Raw genomic sequence first — 25398 nt, 5'->3', positions numbered from 1 at the left:
GGATTTGGCAGAAGATTTTGACTAGCACATGTGTGCTTAGAAACAAAGTTGAGGTGATTTATGAACTTCACAAAATGTACTTTTAGCACCTGCAAGTAGGACTTCTCTGAGAATCTTTATCATCAGGGTAAATTTGCCTTGGAATTATCTAGAGCAAAGGAATCCAGAGCAAGGGAATCTGGTAGCACAGTCACTCCTCGCTATTTGCAGATACCTTGTTTGTGGATTTGTGTGTTCACTGAAATTTATTTGTAACTTCAAAATCAATACCCGTGGTCCTTTTTGGTATTCTTTATGGACACTGCACAGAGTGGCAAAAAGTTTGAGTCACCTATATGCATGTTTCCAGCTGAGGTCAAACAAAACAGTGCTCTGTCTTATTGTTTCATCTCTTATATAGATGTCAAGTCCTTTTTGTGATCAATTTATTGTCACTTTAAAATTTTTTTTTGGCGTGGGTTTTAAATTATTTCCTTTCCTTTTTTTTTTTTTTTCCTGACTTTTACTATTTAAAATGGCCCTCAAGCCAGGCATGGTGGTACACAACTATTATCCCAGCAACTCGGGAAGCTGAGGCAGGAGGATTGCAAGTTCAAAGCCAGCCTCAGCAATTTAGTGAGGCCCTAAGCAAGTTAGCAAGGCTCTGTCTCAAAACAAAAAATAAGCCAGGTGCAGTGGCTTGGGAGGCTGAGGCAGGAGGATGGCGTGTTTAAAGCGCTATCTCAGCAATGTATTGAGGCACTAAGCAACTCAGTGAGACCCTGTCTCTAAATAAAATACTAAATAAATAGATAAATAAATAAAGGACTGGGGATGTGGCTCAGTGGTTAAGTGCCTCTGAGTTCAATTCCCAGTACCAAAAAATAAAGATAAAAATAAAATAAATAAATAAAAGGGTTGGGGATGTAGCTCAGCAATAAAGCACCTCTGGGTTCAATCCCCAGTACCCCCCAAATTAAAATGGCCCTTGAGTATATTGCCAAAGTACTATATTTCTAAGCACAAAAAGTCTGAGAGATAAAACATTTTAGATAAGCTTGGTTCAAGTAGAGTTATCATATTGTTCATTGTGGGTTTGATTTAAATAAATCAACAATATATTAAATATGACATCTTTTAACAAATACACATAGGGCTGGTGATGTAGCTAGTGATAAAGTATGTACTTAACATGTGTGAGGCAAGGGGTTCTATCCCTATAGCATTGCAAAAAACCAAAATAAACCCCTCAGAAATACATATAAAATTAGGCTGTCTATTGATTAACAAAAATGCTGCAATCACAGGAACCAAAACTTGTATTTCCCCTAGGAGCAATTGTTCAGTATTGGCAAATTTAGTATTCTTTGCAACCTTATAAAATATAACTACCTCAGAGAATAAGATTTGGTGTATTATATATATTTGTCTCCAAGTACTTTAAAGTACCATACAAGTACTTTTATCATTTATTAATATAAGTTATAGAAATTGACTACTCATAGGTTATTTGAGGGGATAGAAAGAAAATTACTCAGTAGCTCTTCTTTAAGAATTATATTCTATTTATATTTTTGCTCTTTATTATGTTTTTTGTTTCTTTTTTATTTTCACAGAAAAGAATGGTTTAATATTTTCTTAGTGCTTCCAACCACAATAGTTCTAAGATGAGAGCAGATGAGAATAGGGAAATAATATTGAATAGAGGACTTAGGACGTACAGATTTTTGTCTGCCAATAGTTAGCTGTATAGTTTTTGCAACATTTTCCAATTTTTTGAGTTTTACTTTTTCTTCTACAGAAGATTATGATTTAATTATAAAAATTTCTAAAGCCACTTTCTACTGTAACTTTTTGTTTTATTTTTGAAAATGTGGAGGTCTTTGAGAGAGGGAGCCACATTTAATGAAAACTATGGAAAACAGGCTCAATGAAGTAATATTAAAATAATTATTAAAGGTGAGCAATTAATGTCACTTATTTTGGAAGAGTTCTTCTTTTCTTTTTTCAGATGATGATCAGCAGTTCTTAATCCTGATTTGGTTAGCATGAGAGGAATGTTTTTGTTTCTTAAATATATAGTATCTTGTTTGTGGCTGTAAAAAAGATCTGATAATCCTGGTTATGCTTGATTGATTTGCTTTGGAACTCATTGGAATATTCTCTGTTTGACTGTCATGGGAAAGGTGAAATGCCAAAGGATTTTGAAAAGCAGTCAGAATTTTTTGGCAGAAAAGTGCTAGGTAGAGGTAATTATCACAAACATAAAAATGTAATGATATAATTTCTGGATAGATGGAATTTGAATGTGTTGTGTTGAAAACTGATACTATAAAGTTGAACTTAAAACCTTGACTCTAAATCCAGATCATTGTCTAGATTCTGCTAGTTCTTCCTTTATGTTATTTCTCAAATTTTTTATCCTTTTTCTTTCACATGATTATAATCTGGAAATCCAGACTTTAATCTCTTTAGGGTCAATCTGTCTGTCTATCTATCTATCTATCTATCTATTTATTTGGTGCTGGGGATTGAACCCAGGGGTGCTTTGCCATTAGGCTATATCCCCAGCCTTTTTATTTTTTATTTTGAGAAAGGGTCTCACTAAATTGCTGAAGGTCTTCTTAATATGCTGAGGCTAGCTTTGAACTTTTTGATTCTCCTGCCTCAGCGTCCTGAGTAGCAGGAATACAGTCATATGCCACTACACCTGAGAGTCTCTTTAACTGACTTATCAGTTACACAAAGTAAGCCTCTCTCCTGAAAATATTTTGTCACATCATTCTGCACAGATTATTGCCTACTTAGACACTTTCTTTGGCCACTAGTTATCTATTTTTAAATTACTGTAAACCAGTAATGCTTCTTGATGCTTCTTGATTCTCCTATAACCCTTTTCCTGAACCCCATAATTGATATTATTGTCCAAGTTCACTGTGTGTGGGAACCTGGTAGATGTGAATTCCCTTATTTTATTACTACCAAACCTATAAACCGCCTGCATCGGGGCTGAGTGGAATGCTTGCCTAGCACATGTGAGACACTGGGTTCAATTCTCAGTATTACACAAATAATAAACAAATAAAATAAAGGTGTTGTGTCCATCTATAACTAAAAATATTTAAAAAACAAAAACAAAACAAACAACAACAAAAAACTGCCTGCATCTATTCTTCCTTTTTTTCTTCTGTGACAAAGGAAAAAATATTAGGCCAGAATTATTCTGTCTACCATAAGTTTTTTTTTTTCCTCTTAACATAAAAAAAAGTATTATAACCCTCATTCCAGAAAAATTAGAAAACAGACCAACAATTCTGAAACTGTTTAGGCCCCGTTGATCTCTCTCTCTTTTTTTTTGGTCAGTGGACCTTTATTTATTTAAATGCCGTACTAAGAATCAAAACCAGTGCTTCATACATATTGGGCAAGCGCTCTACCACTGACCACAACCCCATCTTCAAGGCCCTGTTGATTTCTTTGAAATATTTATTTTTTAGTTATAGGTAGTCACATATCTTTATTTTATATTTATGTGTTGCTGACGATCAAACCCAGTGCCTCACGCATGCCCAGTAAGCTCTCTACCTCTGAGCCACAACCCAAGCCCCTAGGCCCTGTTGATTCCTTAATGGAAATAGAGTTTCTATATAGTTAGTCCTCTATGTCTCCTGGTTCTACATCTTGGATTCAACTGGCCATGGGTTGAAAATATTTAGGGGAATAATTGTATCTGAACACTTACAGACTTTGTCATCATGCCCAACAATTTAGAACAACTATTAAGTGCATTCTTGAAGTTATATGCAGGTTCTATGAAAGTACTATGCCATTTTAGATGAGGGACTTGAGTGTTTACCTATTTTCGTATGGGGAAAAGGGGTGTCTTGGAACCAGTCCCCCACAGATATTAATAGATGACTATACTAATGTACAATTGTACTTCATGTTTATTAAGAAGGGAGGGATTCTGAACATTTAAGGCATAAGTTTATCAGAAATCAAGACAAGCCAGGTGTAGTTATGCACACTTGTAATCCTAGCAACTTGGGAGGCTGAGGCAGAAGGAAGCAAGTTCAAGGCCAGACTCAGCAACTTAGCGAGACCCTGTCTCAAAATAAAAACTAAAAAGTGCTGGGGATGTAGCTCAGTGATAAAGCACCCCTGGGTTCAATCCCCATACCAAAAAATGAAAAATAAAGGCTAATATCTTCATTTTATTAAAAATTGATCAAAAGAGATTAGTAGATAACAAACAAGTTTGTTTTGGGGGGACTACAGATTGAACCCAGGGGTGCTCAACCACTGACCCATATCCTCAGCTCTTGTTATTTTTTTATTTTGAGATAGGGTCTCACTATATTGTTTAGGGTCTTGTTAAATGGCTGAGACTGATTTTGAACTTGCATTCTTCCTGTCTCAGCCTCTTGAGTCCATGTAATTACTGTTGTGCTCTACTACATCTGACTAATTTGTTTTTTTAATCCAGTCAATGTACAGCCATATTCCAGGATTCTGTTGATTTATGTTGTCAAGGTTATGAAAAGCCTTGGAAAAATTGAGGAAGTGTTACAGGTTGAAAGTAACAGCAGGACAACCAAATGCAATGTGGGAGCCTGGACTGGATCTGGGAACTGAAAACGGACATTAGTGGGAAAACTGGTGAACTCCAACTACAATCTGTAGTTAATAATATTGTACCAATGTCACTTTCTTAGTTTTGCTAATTATCATGATTGTATAAGATATCAACATTAGAAGAAGCTAGATGAAGTTTACATGGGAACTATCTATACTATTTTGCAACTTGTTTCTAAAATCATTTCCAAATAATTCAAAACAACAAAGTATTAAAAACGACAAGCTAGCCAGTCACAGTAGTGCACCTCTGTAATCCAATGACTCAGGAGACTGAAGAAGGATATCAAGTACAAAGGCTAGCCTCAGCAACTTAGGTCCTAAGCATCTGCCTGTCTCAAAATAAAAATAAAAAGACAGGGATATAGCTCAGTGATAAAGCACTCCTGGGTTCAATCCCCAGTATCAAAAAACAAAACAAAAGGAAAAGCAACAAGCTGGGCATAGTGGTACATGCCACAGTTCCAGTTATAATGAAAAAAAGAAAAGACCAAAGATATGAAGTAACTGGAGCATTGATTTCCTACTGGTAGATATATAAATTAGTAAAAGTACTTCAAAAAAATTGCTTGGCATTAACTATCTAGCCAAACATGCACACCTTATAACCCAGCAATTCCTTTCCTAGATAGGTAGTCAACAGAAATGTTTTCATAAGGGTACTAAAAGACATCTACAAGAATATTCATATCTGGAACTAGAGTATATCATGCTAAGTGAAATAAGCCAATGCCCCCCCAAAACAAAAGCTGAATGTTTTCTCTGATAAACAGATGCTGATCCACGGGTGGGGTGAGGGGAATGAAGGAACTTTGGATTGTGTAAAGGGGAGTGAGAGGAGGAGTGGGGCTGTGGGAATGGGAAGGATGGTAGGATGACACAGACATTATTACCCTATAAACATGTATGGTTATACTACTGATGTGACTATACCATGTACAGCCAGAAGAATGAGAAATTTGCTCCATTGTATACAGTGTGTCAAAGTGCATTCTATTGTCATGTATAACTAATTAGAACAAGTTTAAAAAATTTAAAAAAGAATATTCATAGCAACATCATTTTTATAGCCTCTAAATTAAAAACAACCAGAGGCCCATTAACAAATTAATGGATTCAATAAATTGAATATTCAAGTTTGAGGCCTCAACAACTTAGAAGACCCTGTCATAAATTTTTCCAAAAAAAATTTTTAAAGGCTGGGGTTGTACCTCAGTGGTAAAGTCCCCCAAGATTCCATCTGCAGTATCCAAAAAGACAAATATAGTGAAGGTGGGTTGGTGAGCCCAGCAACTTGGGAGGCTAAGGCAGGAGGATTGCAAATTCAAGGCCAGCCTTAGTAATTTAGTGAGACCCCCATCTCAAAATAAAAAATAAAAAGTGCTGGAGATGATGCTCAGTGGTAGAGCACCCCTAGGCTCAATCGCATACACACACAAAAAATGTCAGAAATCCACAGTCAGTGTTTATTTAATGGCATTGTACTTCATTATTTTACCCCTCATCCTTTATTCCCGGTTGTTGTTGTTGTGTTTTGGTGGTACTGAAGCCACATCCCCAGTCCTATTTTTCATTTTTTATTTTGAAATTGGGTCTTGCTTAATTGCAGAAGCTTGTCTTGAATTTGTGATCCTCTTGCCTCAGCCTCCTTTTGCCCGCATGCCAGCTTATTCCCAGAAATTGAGGGGCCTGAATGAAAATTCCTTCTGATTTTTATGCTGGTTGTTTTCAAGTTTAAATATGACTTCTCTTTGAGGACAGTTTTATCTGGAGGTGTTAACCATATAGCAAACTGAACCCTGACCCAAATGGAGCTATATTAGCTGTGTCAGAGGTATTGTAGATTTAAGTCCACACTCCACTCCCACGTTCTAAAGGACTTAACAGGGAGTGAAGAGGGTGGCTTGGTGCAGACTTCAATATATTGTAGTCTCTGCATTGTTCTGAGAAATACTGACTAGACTAGTCAGTGATGAGGAGGTTCATTTAGCTATACTAGGTATTTTATTTATTTGTCCTTTGTTTGTTTATACATACAAAGTGGGGATTGAAACCAGTGGCATTCTCCTGCTGTGCTACATCCCCAGCCCTTTTTATTTTTCATTTTGAGCCAAGGTCTTACTAAGTTGCTTAGGGCCTCACTAAGTTGCTGAGGCCATCCTTGAACTTGTGATACTGCTGTCTCAGCCTCCCAAGTTGATAGATTGTAGGCATGCAGTTTTGTCATAGTTATGTTTCTGTTTATGGTTTTGTTAATTCTTACTGGTATCTGTTTCCCTTTTTCTTCCCTTTACTCTTTAGGTACCTGTTCTGTATTTTATCCTTTAGGGCTTTCTTCTGAGCTAGCTATTTATTCTTTAAGTCTCCCCGCCCCCTCTTTTTTTTTTTTTTTTTTCAGTGCTTTGGATCAACTCTAGGGCCTCATACATGCTACACAGTTGCTCTACAACTGTAGTAGCCCTTCATCCCCTGATTAAATCATTTTTTCATTCACATATTCATTATTGTTTACCATGTGCTAGGCACTTGGAATACAGGGATAAAATGCATAATATCTGCCCTCAAATTGCTTACAGTTTCAGTGTGGAAATAGAAAAATGGTTGATTTTAGTATTCACACTGATATGTGCTATGATAGAGATCACTCTGGGGAACTAGTAATTGTAGAATTGATTTTTAACCTAATCTAGGGGCTAGAAATACAGAGGACTGAGGCTCTAGCGGTATCAGAAGCCAACTCAAAAAGCCTTGTATGTCATCATGCTGAGGAGTTTGTATTTGATTTTGAGGAGCTTTAGTGGCAAAGGAAGTGATATGATCAGATTTCACAATGATCACTATGTTGATAATCACATATAAATAAGTTGAATTTAACAAATCAAAGTAGGCCATTACAGGGATGGAAATATTTAGGCCGTTACTTCTGAAAGTGTAGACTCAGTAATAATGACATCCTCTAAGAGCTGTTTAAAAACCAAAAATGTAACTTGGTGGTTAAGTGCTTGCCTAGCATGTACAATGCCCTGGTACAATCCCCAGCACTGCCAAAAAAAAAAAAAAAAAAAAAAAGAATATTAGGACTTACTAAGACCTATCCAGACTTACCAAATCCAAATGGGAATTTTAATAAGATTTCAAATAATTTATACACACATTCAAGTTTGGGAAACACTGATTTAGATGGACATGAATGAACATGATGATGGCTAGACTTCAGACATCTGGTATTAGGAAGAAAGGAGAGGTGGAGACATCTTGTAGTACACATTCTGTTCTCCATGTGAAATACTGTTCTCACTCCGGCCTCACCACACACCAACAATTCTTGCATACCCTTTACCTTTTCATTTCAGGGGAGCTTTTCTGGTGCTATGCCCCCAATACATGTCATTGGTTCCCTTGCAACATACACTCCCTTAATACCCTGTACTGACATTATCATTTTCACAATTGTATTGTAATTACTAACTTAATTGCATCTCTCTAGACTTTAAACATCATAAAGACTGAGACTATCTATAAGGTTCTTGGGACATGGTAGGCACCAATAAATATTTATGGTTTTATTAATGAATTCACCATATATAGAAGAAAAGATAGATTTGGGTATGTTCGTAAGAAGAATGTACATGTTATAATTATTAATAATAATAGTAAATTTTAATTATCACTGACAAGTTCCAGGAACTGTTCTCAGTGCTTTTTGTATATCATTTGCTCCTCTCAGTAATCCTAAAAGGTCAATACTCTTAATTTCCTTTGTTTTACAGATGAGAAAACAGAGGCACAAGGTTACCCAATTAATAAGTGGTGATTCAACCAGGTAGTCTTGTATTACTCTGCTATATCTAGTTTTGGACAAGATAACTTCTTGACACCAGCCTTTTTTAAAATTTATTTTGAGACAAGGCCTCACTAATGTCCAGTCTGGACTTAAACTTGCAATCCTTCTTCCTGCCTCAGCCTCCCAAGGTGCTGGTATTACAGGCATGTGCCACCACTCCAAGATACATACATACATACATACATATATATATATTACTTATATATATATATATATATTTCTTATTTAATCTTTATGAAGTTCTTTCTCCCCTCTTGCCTTTCTCCTCTCCTTCCCTTTCCCACTGTTCTCAGTTCCCCTTTCCTTGTAAGTGCTTAGTATTTATTTTCCTCTTAATCCCCTTTTTCTTATACTCTCTTTTTCTTTTCCTTCCTACCTCTCTCCTCACCCTTCCCTCTTTCCCCCATCATCATTGTGTTGTGCAGTCCTTACTCTTCCCCCTTCCCTTTGCAGGGGTGGGGTGGGGGGGGGAGTCTTTTTAGAAACAATGTAAGGTGTTTTTATTCTGTTTTACAAATGAGAAAACAAAGGCTCAAAAAAGTTGTGTAGTTTACTTGAGGATACACAGCTAATAAGTCCTGGAGCTCACCTTCAAACCAGTCTATCAAACTTTAAGCCTGTGGTCTTTACTGGTAAAGATCCATGCTGAGTCTAATGTGCCTAAAGTGTGTGAGTCTTTTAATCAGTGAGGAACTGAGAGGTAAGATGCCTAGTTGAAGGGGCTAGGGAGATTTGAGGCCTAGCTAGCAATTCCAGCCAGCTAGGTTAGAAATTTTGATCTCTGTAATAAGCTGTAACTTGGGTGACTAAAGAATGGTTACTATCATTTCTAATGGCCTGAGAGAAAACAGATGGATTAGAAATATTAAATAGGACTGGAAAGAACCAGTTCTAACCTTCCAGTTCAGCTTCTCCCCTCCCTCTCACTTATAGTGAGGAAACCAAAGAAGAGAGTAGTCAGGTGACTTGCCAAAGTCTAATAAAACCATAGTGACAAGCCAGGAATAGAGGACAGGATTACATTCTTGTATTCTTTGTATTGTGCCTTATGACTCCCTAGGATCCAGATTCATCACCTTTCATTTAAAACTGTTCTGTGTTAGTAACTTCTTCACTGCCTGGTTCTTTTTCTATCTTTGACTTCTGGAAATAGTAGATTTTCGTGCTTTCTCCTTCAGTTCTGAGCATGTACTCACTCTGACTTTGGATCATCTGATACACTCTCAATGATGATCCCATTTTCAAGTCACCATTGGTAGGAACACTGCTGGCATACAGGACTTTGAGCTGGTTTTGGAGTTAAAATGACATTCTTCTGAGCTGCTCACTCACCCAGACAATTTTTGCAAAGCAAAAGGTTGCAGAGGCTGGTATAGTTAGTACAACTTTTTTGTTGAAGTTACTAACTCCTCCTTTAATCATTTAAGGTGTTATAATCTCATGCACTGGTCTCACTTTTGCTCTGGCTGTAGGTATGTCTTGTAGGGCACATAATGGTAAATGGAGTTTTACTGGGGGTGGGGGTGGGCAATGGTAGAGTGTTTGTCTAGCCTGCATGAAGCCCTGGGTTTGTTCTCCAGTCCTACGAAAACAACCAAAAAAAGAAATTGTATTGGAAGCAAGTTTATAACTAGTACTTATGTCTAGACCTCATGCCTTACTCAGTCCCTGTCAGTAAATGGACCTTCAGTTCTCAAATGTAACCGCTGATATTTTATGTTCATTTCAGAATCAGTACAGAAAGATGTAGTGAGGTTGCAGTTTTCAAATGAAGTGTATTTTAGTTGAAACCTATACTAAAAAAAAAATGCAATTAAGTTAACATTTAGCTTAGCCTACCAAAGTGATATTTTTTTCCTTTAGTTGTTGATAGATCTTTTTTTTTTAAGAGAGAGAGAGAGAGAGAATTTTTTAATATTTATTTTTTAGTTTTCGGTGGACACAACATCTTTATTTTTATGTGGTGCTGAGGATCGAACCCAGTGCCCCGCGCATGCCAGGTGAGCGCGTTACTGCTTGAGCCACCTCCGCAGCCCTAGATCTTTATTTTATTTGTTTATCCATGGTGCTGAGAATCGAACCCAGTGCCTCACACATAAAAAGCAAGTGCACTGTGGCTGAGCCACAGTCCCAGCCCATAAAGTGATATATTTTAATTGTGCTTATTTTTTAATTCCTAATCCTGGTTTCTTTAGAAGTCATTTTCTTCCAGGATTTAATACTACCATGAAAGCAACCATTTTCTATAATACTTTACAAATCAGTATATAGAGAATATGAGATTGCCAATATGTAGTAATTTGCTGATTACTGAAATATATTATTTTAAGGATTGGGCTCCACATTAGTAGTAACATAGACTTTGGATTTGATATGTTCTTAGAAGCATTATGATGTAGATCAAGCAATGGAAAATGGATTATATGTTACTACAGAAATAGTGTTATAATTAAGGATTAAAACCCTACCCCTGGACTAGCCATCAAATAAGTCATACCTGTGGTCAGTAATGTAACTAGCTATATAAATATAAAATCACATTGCAGAGCCTATAAAATAAACATATTGAATATGTTGAGTTATGCAAGGTGCCCCAGAGTACAAAGTATACGAAATTTTAAAACATGGTTGATCATTTCTTAAGCTTCTATTGTGTCAGGCACTGTAAGCAAAGTGAAGTTGCTATGCCCCTGAAGAGCCTGGAGTCAGGCAAGAGATAAATACCTGTTCACAGTGACTGTGATATGAGGAAGGGTAAGAATAATGATGTAGCCAAAGAACAATGTTAGAAGTGCAGCAGGAAGAGAAAACAGCAGATGTGGAAGTAAGGAAGCTGTGGTCACAAAGGAGCTCTTGAGCAAAACACCAGAGTCATGTTAAGATATGCTGGGAGCCACAGCCAATTAATATGATGCATGGCATTTTTGATTGAAAGGTGATGCCAGCTAGCCATTGAGATGATATGATTATGTTAAAAATTACATTCATATGGATACCGGACTCCTGCTGCGGGACTCCTGGAGAGTTCCCATTGGTTGGGAAAGTGCAGTAGGAGGGAATTCCGGGGAGGCGCTTGCGCTAGAGTTCCGGGAAGGAACCGGGAGTACGCCGCGTGGGTGGATCGGGAAGCTTCCCGGGCGGACGTGTTATTGGCGGTTCTTTCAAATAAAGTTTGTTCCTGTTTGGGTGGCTCGTGATCTTGTGCCCAGCCAGAGACTGCGGCAAAGATACAGAAGGCTGTATCCTATTATCCTGTTTTTAAGGTCAGGTTTCATAGTAGAGCTGTCATTTCAGGTGAACCTTGGAGAATATGAATAAGCAAAGATGATGGATATGAAGACAGAAACCAATGCATTTTTATTTGAGAAAATGGCATTGGAACATCCATTGAGGTGGTGAAGAACAGCATAGGAATGATAAAATTAAGAGATATCATTAAGTCCTTAATGTATGTAACCTACTTAAATCGTTGCATCAATCTTGTGAGATGACTATAGTTATTTCCACCATACAGATTAGAAAACTGGAGGGATAGAGAGATTAAATAAGTAGCAGCACAGGATTCTAACCCAAGTCTGTCATTCCAGAACCTGTGCTCATGGCTGTCATACTGTATAGTCTTTACTCTCAGGAAATAGCAAGTAATCCTGGAGGATAGAGTATATTTAGAGTGGTATATAGTGAAAGATCATCTCGGAAAGGATTTTTAGAATCCTTTTTAGGAGGCAGTGGAAATGAACAGAGAGGGATAGCAGAAAATCTTGGAGGAGGAAGCTTAGAAATAATTGGCAATGATTAGGGTCATGGGGAAAGAGGAAAATCAAAGAGGACTGAGGTTTCATATCTGATTGAGGGAGCAATGGCATCATTAGCATAAATAGAAAAGTGAGAAATGGAAGGAAAGATGGAGGAATAATTTTGATTTTAGACATGTTGCATTTAAAGTACAGATGAAGTACACTGTTGGAAATTGGGTATCAGATGTGACTTTTCATTTGAAGAAGTTTGGATTTAAAGGAAGACCTGAGGACAATTACTGGAAGTTGCTGAGAGCTAAGACTCCATCAAAGTTGACACCCTGACCTCAGCAGGCTTTATCCTGTGCATCTCATCAGCCTGCTGGTTTGTTTTTTGTTGTTGTTGTTTTGTTGGATGGTTTAATTGTTTTTGTTTTTGCTTAGTACTTGGGATTGAACCCACGGATGCTCTACCACTGAGCTAGATCCCCAGCCTTTTTTATTTTTTATTTTGAGACAAGTTCTCAGTAAATTGCCCAGTCTGGCCTCAAACTTGGCAATTTTCCTGCCTCAGCCTACCAGGCCACAGGGATTATAGGTGTGCACCACTGCACCTGGCTCTCATCAGCCTTCTGTATCTTGACATTACTGTGGTTGCTTCACTCAAGAGATTTGTGACCACAGCTTCCTTACTTCTATCTCTGCTGTTTTCTCTTCTAACTGCACCTGCTGTCTACACTCCCTGTAATCTCTAATCCCTGACACCTGTGTGTGTACCTGGTCCAACAGTCCTGTTCTGTTTTCACTTGCCTTTCTCTCTAGTTTATACCTCTCGTCAGTCATTTGAATTCTTCCCTCTCTGGCATCTTTTAATACCTCTTCAGAGCCTAGATATTACTGTCCTCCCTTCCATTCCATATCCAAAGAGCTATTCTCTTAACCAGTGATATCCCTAAAAGGGAATGAACCTAAAATCATAATTATGACATTATGACTCTCAGCTCCAAAGAAATTGTCATCTGCAATGGGAATTACACAAGACTCTCTGGTGCTCATAGAGAGCCAAAGCAGGCCTGTCTTGTTTTGTCTTCTTGGGCTCCCTTTGTGTCTGAAATCTATGGTAGAATTTTTCCATGTGTGTGTGTATATGTGTGTGTATGGCATTGGGGATCAAACCCAGGGCCTTGAGCATGCAAGGCAAGTGCTCTACCACTCTTTGGATAATATACTTGGGAATAGAGTCGAATCACCTTTTTACTAGTTATATCTTATTTCCCAACTTCTGAGATATTTAGAGAGGAAGGAGCTGGTGTGGAGACACAAAGTGGAAGGAACTTCTGAGATCCTTTAAGGTAATAAATAGTTCTAGGGCTATCAGGTTGGCATCCTGTTTATTCCTGATATCAGAACCGTGAATAAAAACTAGCATGAATCTGGGCTGGGGATCTGGCTCAAGTGGTAGCGCGCTCACCTGGCATGTGTGCGGACAGAGTTCGATCCTCAGCACCACATACAAACAAAGATGTTGTGTCTGCCAAAAACTAAAAATAAATAAATAAATAAATATTTAAAAATTCTCTCTCTCTCTCTCAAAAAAAAAAAAAAAAAAAATAGCATGAATCTTGGCTGGGAACCTGGCCCTCCTGTAAACAAACCCATGCTGTGGTGGCTCCTCACTGACCTTGCTGTAGCAGCTTTATAGTCAGCACCATGCTGTTTCTATAGCTCTAGGCTCTTAGACCTTTGTGTACATTGTACAGGGAGCCAGCAGAGGGAGTAGTGGCCCCAGAACTTTCTTCAGGCCCTCTAAGAAGTTTTGATTTTGCAAAAATATCTTCCCTGGCTCCATCTGAATTTCCCATGAAATAAGAATTCAACTTGAGATATGCCAGAGCATGGTGCCAGACCCCTAGTGGGAGCAGGTGGGGAGCTTTTGCATAGCTATTTGAACTTGAAAGCCATAAGGAACTCTGATTTCAAGGAAACGCCTGTTTACTGTACTGATTCAAATCTAGCAACTCTTGAGAAATGGGAGTGCCTTCTTGACCTCGATCTGTATTGATCTTGGTATCAGCACCTCTAGTGACGTGTCCTTAGGGGCGGGAGAAAATTAACCAGTGCCTTATACACAGGGAAGAAGGAAGACAGTTTGTTGCTGCAGAAAGTCCCCACTGGGGAGGTGAGGTAGAGTGTTTGGGTAGCAGTAAACAGAGTGCCCTGAAGGAAGTACAGTGCCAGGGTGCAGAACTTTGCACCGCTCTGGTTTTGAATCCGAAGCAGAAGGCTTTGAAGCTGGCTGGTAAGGGATTTGTTAGGCAGTTGACTAAAGATTTTGATTTGAATAGGAGTCTTCTGTGAAAGGGGATGCGGTTTCTCCTGGTCAGTGACCTTCTGAATCACCAGGTTTGGGTCTGCTTTGGGGCCCTCAGATAACCCTGGCATTTCCAAACCAGCTTTCCCTTTTGCTTCAGGACATATCTTACCCAAGCCTGCACAATGGAGAAGTGGGACGGTAATGAGGGTACCTCAGCTTTTCACATGCCCGAGTGGATGGTGAGTTTGGTTGCTTTGTTTTTCCTTCTGTTTCTTTATAATGAAAGACAACCTTTTCTGACAGGTGACAGGAACACTTGTAAGAAGCTCCGTCAAGATCTGTAGTTGGGAAAACAGTTATTGTTCTAACTTCTGATTAGTTCCTATGCACTGGTTCACCCCTGTTTCTTAATTACTAGTGAAGCTAGGAAAGGAAGGTTGAGAGCCTCCTGGCCAGAGACCACATGGATTGTTAGCTGTCTCCATGGTGGGCGGGGGCTGGCCCGCTGTTGCTGCTGGCCTACTGCATGGGTCCTGTTGTTCTGTGATTGCTTCTGATGCTTAATTTTTTATGGGGATAAAGAAAATGAGTAGCGAGGGAGGGCAAAAAAATGCAGCCCTTATAAAACTGGTGCTCTCTCAAGTGTCTGAAAAGATTTAAAACCTTTCTTCCCTTCCTGCCTATTTTTTTTCCAGTCAAACCCTTCTCCAGCTATTTTTTATATGTGTATTTCTACGAGGCAGGAATTATACTTCTCTTGGTACAGTTCTTCAAAATATTGTATTTGCCTGATAGTTTAAATAGAATGATTACAAAGATTTACTTGTTGACAAAAAATAGCACATAAAATCTAATCTTCTGGATTCAATTACAACTTTTACTAAAAATTTTGTATGTTCCTAATGGTTTTCTCTACATTTAGTCTGATTTCTTGCATCCTATATGGGTATTTTTCTATGGTAAATGGTTAGACTCTCTACAACATATTCAGAATTCTTTTAAGTGCTTATGGAATTATGGACTTGAAGAATAACCATTGACAATGAGACTGAATATGTAGTAAACCTAACAGAGGCCAACAGGGGAACTGATGCTGTTATCCTTATCTCTGTGCTCCCCACATTGAACCCAGGGGTGCTTTACCATTGAGTTATATCCCCAGTTGTTTTTTCTTTTTTGTCTTTTTTTTGGGAGACAGGCTCTCACTAAGTTGCTTAGGACCTAAATTGCTGAGGCTGGCTTTGAACTTAGGATCTTCCTGCCTCAGCCTCCCAAGTGGTTGGGATTACAGGCATGCTCTGTTGTGCCCAATTCTGGTAACCAGTTTTTTGTTTTTGTGTTTTGTTTTTTTACCGTTTTGTTTGTTTTTGTTTTGGTCATTTTTTTAATCTTTAGACCATTATCAATAACCAGAAGGGGGAGCAAGAAATTTGATTTTCTTAGAGGAGGGACCACAATAAGATATTAAACTATTAAACTATTTCTATAAAGGAATATTACAGAAGAATTTTACTGAACATAAGTGTGCCAATTCAGAATCAATAAAAACTTTATGCTAACTCATATGGCTGTAAAGAATAGTTCTCACCATTTTACCTGCTGACACTTGCCCTCGAGAGGAGTTTCTCCTGCACTTTTGTCCATTTACTATTCTATTTACAGGAACAGGAAAACTGCCCTAAAAGAATTATGACTGTTGCTTAAGGGATATGACCTGGGTCTTCATAGTTTTTAGAGAACATTTTAAAATAAAGCATAGCTGTACTCTTTTTTTTTTAAATTTCTCTCATTTATCAATTTTTTGTCCCTTCTCTCCCCAAAACCAGGAAGATACCTTTGATCAGTAGTTTTTGAACAAGAATGAGAAGCAATAGGGAGGGGCTTGTTGTCAGTAATGCAGATGTTTCATTTGGGATCTTTTCTTTACCAAAGCCTTTTGAGGCTTTCTTTTAGATACTGCATAAGTCATTAACTTCTGACCTGTTCTGAAAGTGCTTCCTTGGGCTGCCTGGCAGGAAACCCTTGAGTGTATTACCTGTAGATTCCAGACCTTATCTGTGAACTGTCCTAGTGTCTTTTAATCCCCAAGAGAAAACTCTGGAGCCAGCTCTTCTGTTTGGCCAAAACATCAAGTTAAGAAAGTTTTAACACAAGTCAGTCTGACTTACATCCCAGACCACACATTAGTGTAATAAACTTCTCTCAGAGGCGATCCCACCACCAGAGGAAACGCAGAAACCTCCAGAACCTCCTTTCAGGAGGAACATTCAGGAGAGGTGAATCTCAGCACCTCCCTTTGATAATAATCACCAGCAAGGGCTGGGGTTGAGTGCTCAGAGCGCTCGCCTAGCATGCATGAGGCACTGGGTTTGATCCTCAGCACTTTCATAAATGTAAAATAAAGATATTGTTTCCACCTAAAATTTAAAAAATAAATATATTTTAAAAAATAATAATAATCACCAGCAAAAAGGGACTTGCTCAAGTCCACACACAGCAGCTGATGGTACTCACATCAGATTCCCAGCAGGAATACAGGCAAGGATGAAGCGTGAAGAACCCCAAACTTAAGAACTGACAAAGTAGACCTTTGAGGTGATGTTCCATCAGACACCGGAAAACTGCTGTAGCTTCTCTGCTCCTCAGCTATTTTCACGTGAAGGATTTTCTTAGCTTTGTTCAGCAATTTTACTCCTGAAATGTTGGGAAATGTAGTCCTTCCAAACGTTGTCTTTATTAATATGTTTTACTTCCTCCAGAAAACTTTAGTTCCTATGTCAGGTAAAATACCTTGTCTTATGTACATAGAAGTCAGCAACAAGCCTTTTTTTTTTTTTAATGTGTTTACATTTTAATATTTTTCTCCTCCCACCGAGTCTGTCTGTAGTGCTTAGTACTTTTCCATGTGAAATCTGGTTGAGACTTTCTTGAGTACAGAGCCAGCTCACTATTCTTTCCGCTAGAAGGAATCCCTTTTGTAGGCAAAATTGCTCATTTAGCTTGAAAAGGAAAGAAATCTTGAAGAATATTTGAACCGTCTCTACTTAGGAAGCAAGACAAAAACCATTAAGGTATCTGGTAATTGGTGGTAGTGGTAGCTTGACTACAGCCCTCAGTCAGGATCAGTACTTACAGCAGGGACTGGTTGGAGAAACTGATGAAAACTGCAGTCTCTCTCCCCAGGAAACCACAAATTTTGCATACTCTTTTAGGGGATTCTAGACATCTATAGATTCTAAGTTAAAAACCTTGGTCCTTAGAGAATAGAAATATTTATATTTTAGACTTAGATATCATGTGGTCTTCAAAACCTTCTTATATTACCTTATTTTGCTGTGTTTTAGCATACATTTGAAGTTAGGTGAAATAAGTATTATTTTCCCTAATTTATAAATGAGCATTACAGATATTAAGATACAGCTATGTATTTAAAAAGAAACTCGATTGTTTCTTTTAGCCTGATCCTCTGCAGGGTAAATAGATCTTCTATTCTCCCTAAGAATCTGGTTTTCCTTTTGGTGTTGGGGATTGAATCCAGGGGCACTTTACCACTGAGCTACATTCCTACCCCTTTTCATTTTTTATTTTGAGACAGATTCTTATTTGCTGAGGCTGGCCTGGAACTTGTAATTCTCCTGCCTCAGCCTCTTGAGTTTCTGGGATTACAGACATGAGCCACCACCCTGACTCATTTTTTTGTTTTTTGAGACAGAGTCTCCTGAAGTTGAAGCTTTCCCTCTCCTTCTCCTTCTCCCCACCTGTATCTCTGCAACAATCAGTGTAGCTTTCCTATTTATTCACTGAGTCCCATTCAGAATCAAATAAACAATGTGCTTCTTTTCCTGTTTGAGTCTTTATTTGGCATGTAATAAGGTGGTTGTGATTCTGAGGAGTTGAGATCAGAAATTCTCCTTTGTAGTCACACCTTCCAGGAAACACACTTTTTTTTTTTTTGGAAAAAAAGCAAATTGGGCCACCCAGTGCCAAATAAGCAACAGTCTTGAGATGGGACCAGAAACTAAATGTTGAAATGTGTATAGAGGATACACAATTAAATGTAAATAAATGGAATGAGAAAGTTGATTTCCTTGGTGATAGAACTGAAACCAGTGACCCCTGTTTGGCTAATCCAAGGACAGAGTGCAGAATAGGGGCTGCTGAGCACTTGGCACCATTAATTTTTTTTCCCTTACTCTCAATAAATTCCCTCATTGTTTTAGTGTCTCTGTAGTTAATTTTTTTCTAATGAGACTAGGTTAACTAAAATCATCTGACATGGAAAAGGAGGAGGTAAGGTTAAAAAAGAACCTAATTAGCAAGTTAATTATAGCAGGCAAAAAAGCACACAGGTTATATAAATAAGCTATTGTTATACACATGCAAGTTGGGCCTTGTCAAAGGAATTGTTAAGGTTTAGAGGTCAGAGGATCCTTGTAATTAGGTGTTCAGGAAAAAATAATAATAAAAGCAAAACAGCTAAAACAGTTAACAGAATTAGAAATGGCTGATGAGCCACTAACAGAACTGCCTTATTATATTGGGGGTGTAATGCTGACGGGGTATTGGAGCTGCTTCAGGGATTCCAAGGAAGGTTAGCACCCCCACACCAAAAAAAAAAAAAAAAAAGCTAGCTGGAACCAGAGCCAACAGAATTGCTGATGAGGAAAGTTTAAAGGCCTGGCCACAAGGGTCCCTGAACCAAAGAGGTGGCAGTGGGGCTGGTAATTTCACTATGCTGAGCAGCAAGAAGAAATATATTGTCAATGGCAACTCTGGGATTAAAGCCCAGGTGAGGCTAAGCTTTTATTTACCAGTTTTGCTGCTCCTGTAGCTATTACTTACTGTCCAAGGCCAGCTGTTTCTACTTTCCTTCTCCTCCTGTCCTGCTTTTGTCCCTCCGTTGAACAGCGAGCTACCTCTTTCTTAACAACCTTTTCCCTCCCTTGCCTTGCTGCCTGTTGGAATTAGGCAGTGTTCTCCAAGATGAAAAAGGAGGCTTACCTGAAAGGACTCTGGTTTCAGATGAGGTAAGAAAGTCAGGGGTAAAATCTACCATAGTACTACACCTGGGGTGGGCAGATGATTGTATAACAAAATGTACTGTTGAGTGAGGAATATAATGGTGCTTAACCATTGAAGAGGGGCACGCATCAGGTGTGACCCACTGAACTCATGTATTCTGGTTATCAGCAAAAGATAAACATCTATTTCTTGAGAAAATTGTATAATTTAACAATATATAAGTGGTTAGTTTCTAATATTCTTCTGTCTTTGAAGAATTTGAATTCAATATCTAATCAGTAGGCAAGAACCCTGTGTTCTAAATGCATAAAACCTACACAGCCTATTCTTCAGTGCAAAAGACATCCTAAACTTGCTGTTGGGTGAAGGGATTACTCTGAATGTAAAGATGAAGAGAAGGGAACTCAGTTTAGGGAAACTGTTATGAGATGACCGTATGGCTTAGTGTTACTGGGGTAAACAGTTGTGTACTTAGCCCAGTCCTACAAATCCCGAGAATGAAAGTGGCTGACCCCCTCTAGTGGGTTGTGTGTGTACACGCGTGCACTTGCTCTTAGGTATGTGTGCAGGTCTGTGGTTGGGATGGGGAATCATGTTGCATATCTGGGCATGGTTTCTCGGCTGTTATTCTTTTTTGTTGTACTGGGGGATTGAACCCAGGGAACTACCAGTTCTACCACTGAACTACATCTCCAGCCCTTTTATTTTTATTTTATTTTATTTATTTATTTTTTTGAGACACGGTCTACTAAGTTGCCCAGGGTGACCTGGAACTTTCAGTCCTCCTGCCTCAGCCTCCTGTGTCACTGGGGATTACAGGAGTGTGCCACCACACCGGCTATTACTTATTTTTTTTTTTTTTTAAGGGAACGCAGCTGAGTTAGTGACTTAGCTTGGGCTTTGCAAAAATCAATTATTCCTTTTCCTAGATGGGCCTCTAAAAAAGAATAAAGACTATAACTATCATGAATGAGATTGGTGAAATGGACACCAGAGTTTTGAACCTGACTGCTGTCCACCTCCACAGCTTCCCATCCTCCCTCTTCCCCTTCCCAGCTTTTGCCCTTAAAAATTACTTTAACTCTAGACTTGGCCTTTGCTTGTTATGTTTACTCAATATTCAACCGAGTACAGACAGTGAAGATAGAATAAGTTGCTTCAGGTTCATTGATTCAGCACATGATTGAGTGCTGGGAAATGCCAGGCATTTGTGCCAGAGGATATAAGGGTGAATAAGATACCCAGCCCCTGCCTTTGTGGAATCCATAATTTATAGAGAATACAGGTAGGTAGGTAGATAGTTACATTCAGTGTGCTTAGTGCTGTGCTAGAAGTACATGAAATTCTTGTACATTCCTTGAGAGTACATAGAGTACTTTGTCCTTTTAGAATAAATTGCTACTTTAGCAAAATAATCAAATTTGTCATTTTTCATTTTGCAACAAGCATCTAATACAATGCATTTTCCCATTGCCGAAAACAATTTGAAGGTTTTATTTGTTGTTATAGCTATGGAAATGCTATGAATTCCCCTACAAGGCAGTGAATGCTAAGCTAATTCAATTTGGCTTGGCGCTGGCCCCCTCTATCTCAATACTTAAATGACTCAATAGTTACCTCTAACTACAGGAAGTATAGTCGTCAGTTGCTGCTTTCATTCTATTATACTGTATCTGTTCTGCTCATCAGGGATCCATCTTTCCATCATTAAAGGGAAAATCAGTTGTCAGATCTTTGATTCTTTTCAGTAGACCTTCCTCAGTGCCACCTTTGGTCCAGAGAATCTGAGTAATTATGTAAATACTTGGTAGGGGGAAAAAAGGTTATTAAATGAATAAATGATGTAGCTTTGATTTGTGAAGTATTAAACAGTATCAGCTCAACTGTCGGAGATAGAGATTAAAATTTTTTTAAGAAAGTCATTGTCAGATATTTTCCAATTGCATCCTGCAGATTATGATGTGGGGTTTATGTATATTCAGCTCAATTATCCACTGTTTCTACATCTGTTATGTTACAGTTAATAAATGATCAAGTTTGTGGCTTTTAGGTACTTTATGATACCAAACACTAAAAATAATGTTTATTTACTAGTTGGTATAGCTAACTAATATATTTTAGAAAGTCTAAATTAAAATATCTACCCGCAAGGGAGTGAAAAGAATACTGAAATGTAGAAGTGCGGGTATAGCGTGGATTTATTGAATCTCATGCTGTTTCAGTTTACATGCATTGTCTCATTTAATTTTGTCTAAAACCTGTGAGGTGAGTACTTTTATGTCTGTTGTATTTATGGGAAAAAGAGAAAAACATCTTGGCCAATATCACACAGCTTAATGAGTGGCATGGCCAGGATTTCAGTACAATTCCAGAATGTTCTGTCTGGATAAAAAGCCTTTTTCATAGTTTGATGTGCCATTAATTTTCTGAGAATCTTGAAACCTGGATCTTGGTAATTTTCTCATCTAGAAATATAGAAGGGTTTAGATGTATGGATAGTCTTTTAAGATTCTTCTCAGCTTTAATTTTGAGTGAAATTATAGAAGGGATTTCTAAATATGACTCAACTTACTAAAAATTCATTTTAAACAAAACATTCTTTTCTCCTTTTCATTTTTTGGTAACAATTTCATTGTAAAAAGTATTATAGTTATAGTGGATCAAAGATTTAAATTTAATAGAAATATAGTAGGTGAAGAGTGAAAAATTACTCTTTTCTCCAAAGAGTCTTAATATTCCAAATATGCACTATTCGGCTCAATGAAATATTCTGAAATTTTCAGATAAGTGCAGGGAAGGTAAAATAATAATGAGTAATAACAACAACAACAACTTTGAATTGCTGTCTCAAAATAGAGGTTCTTTTTCTTTATATAACTAGGATTCTTCTTCTTAGCAGATCCAGTTTGCTGACCAGAAGCAAGAATTCAACAAGCGTCCCACCAAAATTGGACGTCGCTCTCTCTCTCGTTCCATTTCTCAGTCATCTACTGACAGCTATAGCTCAGGTGAGTACTGAGCTGCCACGAACCCACCTATCAAGGCCAATAGGTGTACAACAGACCTTCCCCCCATCCAAGGCTAACTGTGCTTGCTGATGCCTGTGTCTTGAATAAATATTTAGAATCGAAATTTAAACCAAAATTTGGGATGGAATCTTTGGATTTCCCTTGGGAATTCAGGGTGAAAATTCACAGAGGCCCTCTCTTCCAATAGAGGCAGAGAGGGTCACTAAGGAAATTAAGTTCTTTGATCCACTCCGAAGAATGGGAGTATGCAGTTCACTGATTATGACCTTCATTGAATAGCATGTATAAAGACTTGTGTTTTTTCCATCTTTTGGGGAAAAAAAAAAAAAAGTTTCCCAACCTTCCATCTGGTACTTGCAAATTAAAGGGGAAACCTCAGTTACTCCAATGAACAATGAAAACATTGTAGCTAGTTCAAGCAGTGGGCCCTTTGTCTTTTCTCCAGAGCTGTGACATTGTAGTTCTTGTTACTCCTTCCTTTGCAGCAGCATTAATTCAAGTATATGTGCTCTGGGGTCAAGTTATGATTTAATTTCATATGAGTTATTACTATATAGACCCCTGGAAGGTAAGGGCTATTTGTGTAGTGGTATCCAGTATGAGTCTCATCTAGTATGGGGCTCTTTTATTTTTGCTTTGTGGTAGAATGGGGTAGGGAACTGAGAGTTTGCCTTAGTTATTACTTCTTCACATTATAAATAGTAATATTCATTAGAAAAATTTTATCATGACTCGAAATTTTATTCTTCATATATATAGGAAAGTAATATTTGTTACATAAAGTTAAAGAAGGATTGTTTGGAAGCAGTTGCTTTAAGGTTAAGTAGATTGTTATTTACAACCTATTTTTTTTTTTTTTTTGGGTACCTGGGATTGAACTCCGGCAAACACTGAGCCACATTCCCAGCCCTATTTTGTATTTTATCTAGAGACAGGGTCTCACTGAGTTGTTTAGCACCTCAGTGTTGCTGAGGCTGGCTTTGAACTTGCGATCCTCCTGATTCAGTCTCCTGAGCCTCTGGGAGTACAGGCATGCGCCACCGCACCTAGCCTTATGTACACACTTTTTTTTTCCCATTTGTTTGTTTATTTATATGTGGTGCTGAGAATCAAACCCAGTGCCTAACACATGCTAGGCAAGTGCTCTACCACTGAGCCACAACCCCAGCCCATGACCACACTTTTAATTTTTCTTTTTTACTGTATTCCCACAATAACTGTGACATAAATGCCTATGAGTTTTCATAGAAAAATACAGAGTTTCATACTATCTTACTGCACTAAAATAAACAGTTGAAAAATTCATTAACTGGTTAACATAACTCTAGAAGCCATAAAAAATGTGAAAATGGGAATTGTAAAATATGTGCACATTATCTAAAGATCAACGCTAACACTGGGTATGGTGATGCATGGTGGCACACACCTGTGATCCCAGCTACTCAGCAGGCTAAGGCAGAAGGATTTCAAGTTCAAGGGCAGCCTGGACAATTTATTGAGAACCTGTCTCAAAATAAAAAGGGCTGGAGAGGTAGCTCAGTAGTAGAGTACCCCTCAGTTCAATCCCCAGTAAGCTCCCCACCACACACATATGCAAAAGGTAGATGATAAATAATGATACTTTTAACTGCAGTATAGTATCTTCCTTACACAACTAGATCCACATATCTATCTGTGTTCCTGCAGAGGAAACCAATGCCTGCCTTCTCATTCAAGTCCTATGTTTAGAGAGGGTATTTACCAAATATCTCTATACCTAAAAGAATGTAGGTGATACCCTTGGTTTCTGATATCATTGGTAAATGATATTAAACTGGTGTCAACCTGATAAACTTGGACCTTTATATATATAAAATCTGTTTTAGTTATAGGTGGACACATACCATTATTTGAGGTATGTGTTGAGGATTGAACCCAGTGCCTCACCTGTGCTAGGCAAGTGCTCTACCACTGAGCTATAACCCCAGTTCTCTAAACTTGAACCTTTTAGATTGAACTATATGAAACTGCCATATTTATAGCTTAAAAGTTGTCAATATACCCATTTAAGGATATTAAATTTGGGAACAGGGAGTCAAAACATTCTGGAGCTGGGGATATAGCTCAGTTGTTGAGTGCTTGCCTCACATGCACAAAGCCCTGGGTTCAGTCCCCAGAACCAGAAAAAGAAAAAAAAAAAATCCTGGAGATGAAAAAGATTTTAAAGATATAATTCACTGGATTGCTGAAATTGCTTCTGTGGCATCTCTGGCAAATGTCCATCTGGCCTCCTTGGGAACATTTTAGATGATAGGTGTCTCCTTGCTTCATTTATTTATTTATTGTCTGATGAACTCTTAAGTAATTTCTGGAATTTAAAGATTTTAACTAGAAATAAAACTCAACATCTTTTATTGCTTGAGTTAGGAGGCATCCTACTAATGCTCATCTGGATGCATTCTAGATTTTCTTTTTAAAAGCGAATCTATGCCCATAATATTCCAGATATGATTGACCTAATCTACAGGAAGTATTACCTCCTTAAACTTAATGCTTTAAAAATGAAACCTAATAGGGAATGATATTGACCAAATTGTGTGCATGTATGAATATGTAACAACAAATCCCATCATTATGTACAATTGTAATGCACGAATAAAAAGTGTGGGGAAAAAAATAAAATCTAAGATTATGTTTTCTTTTAGCAGCTACATCACACACATTGTTATCTCATTTTTGGTTTTGGTTTTGTTTTCTTCACACAGTCATTAATCCCTTTGTAAACAAAATCTGAAGGAAGAGGTATACTGCCTTGATTCTTATACTGGGAGTTAGGATAGACCCCATTTCTAGTTTCTG

General features: G+C 38.0%; 1 protein-coding gene across 2 annotated transcripts in view; it reads left to right on the top strand.

The window, feature by feature from the left end:
• The window catches only part of Ahcyl2 (adenosylhomocysteinase like 2), a 187286-nt gene that overhangs the window by 111234 nt on the left and 50654 nt on the right, over window positions 1-25398 (top strand). Inside the window, exon 2 of one of the 2 annotated variants that reach the window (XM_076833352.2) lies at window positions 22431-22539. In XM_076833352.2, coding sequence (XP_076689467.1) covers window positions 22431-22539 — 109 coding nt within the window. Of the gene's footprint in view, window positions 1-22427; window positions 22540-25398 lie in introns of both variants that reach the window. The other variant, XM_076833343.2, reaches the window with a different exon arrangement.

Source organism: Callospermophilus lateralis, chromosome 1 (genome assembly GCF_048772815.1).
Source record: "Callospermophilus lateralis isolate mCalLat2 chromosome 1, mCalLat2.hap1, whole genome shotgun sequence".
Classification (NCBI taxonomy): domain Eukaryota; kingdom Metazoa; phylum Chordata; class Mammalia; order Rodentia; family Sciuridae; genus Callospermophilus; species Callospermophilus lateralis.
Note: the sequence above shows the minus strand (reverse complement) of the source record. Positions and strands in the feature narration are given on the sequence as shown.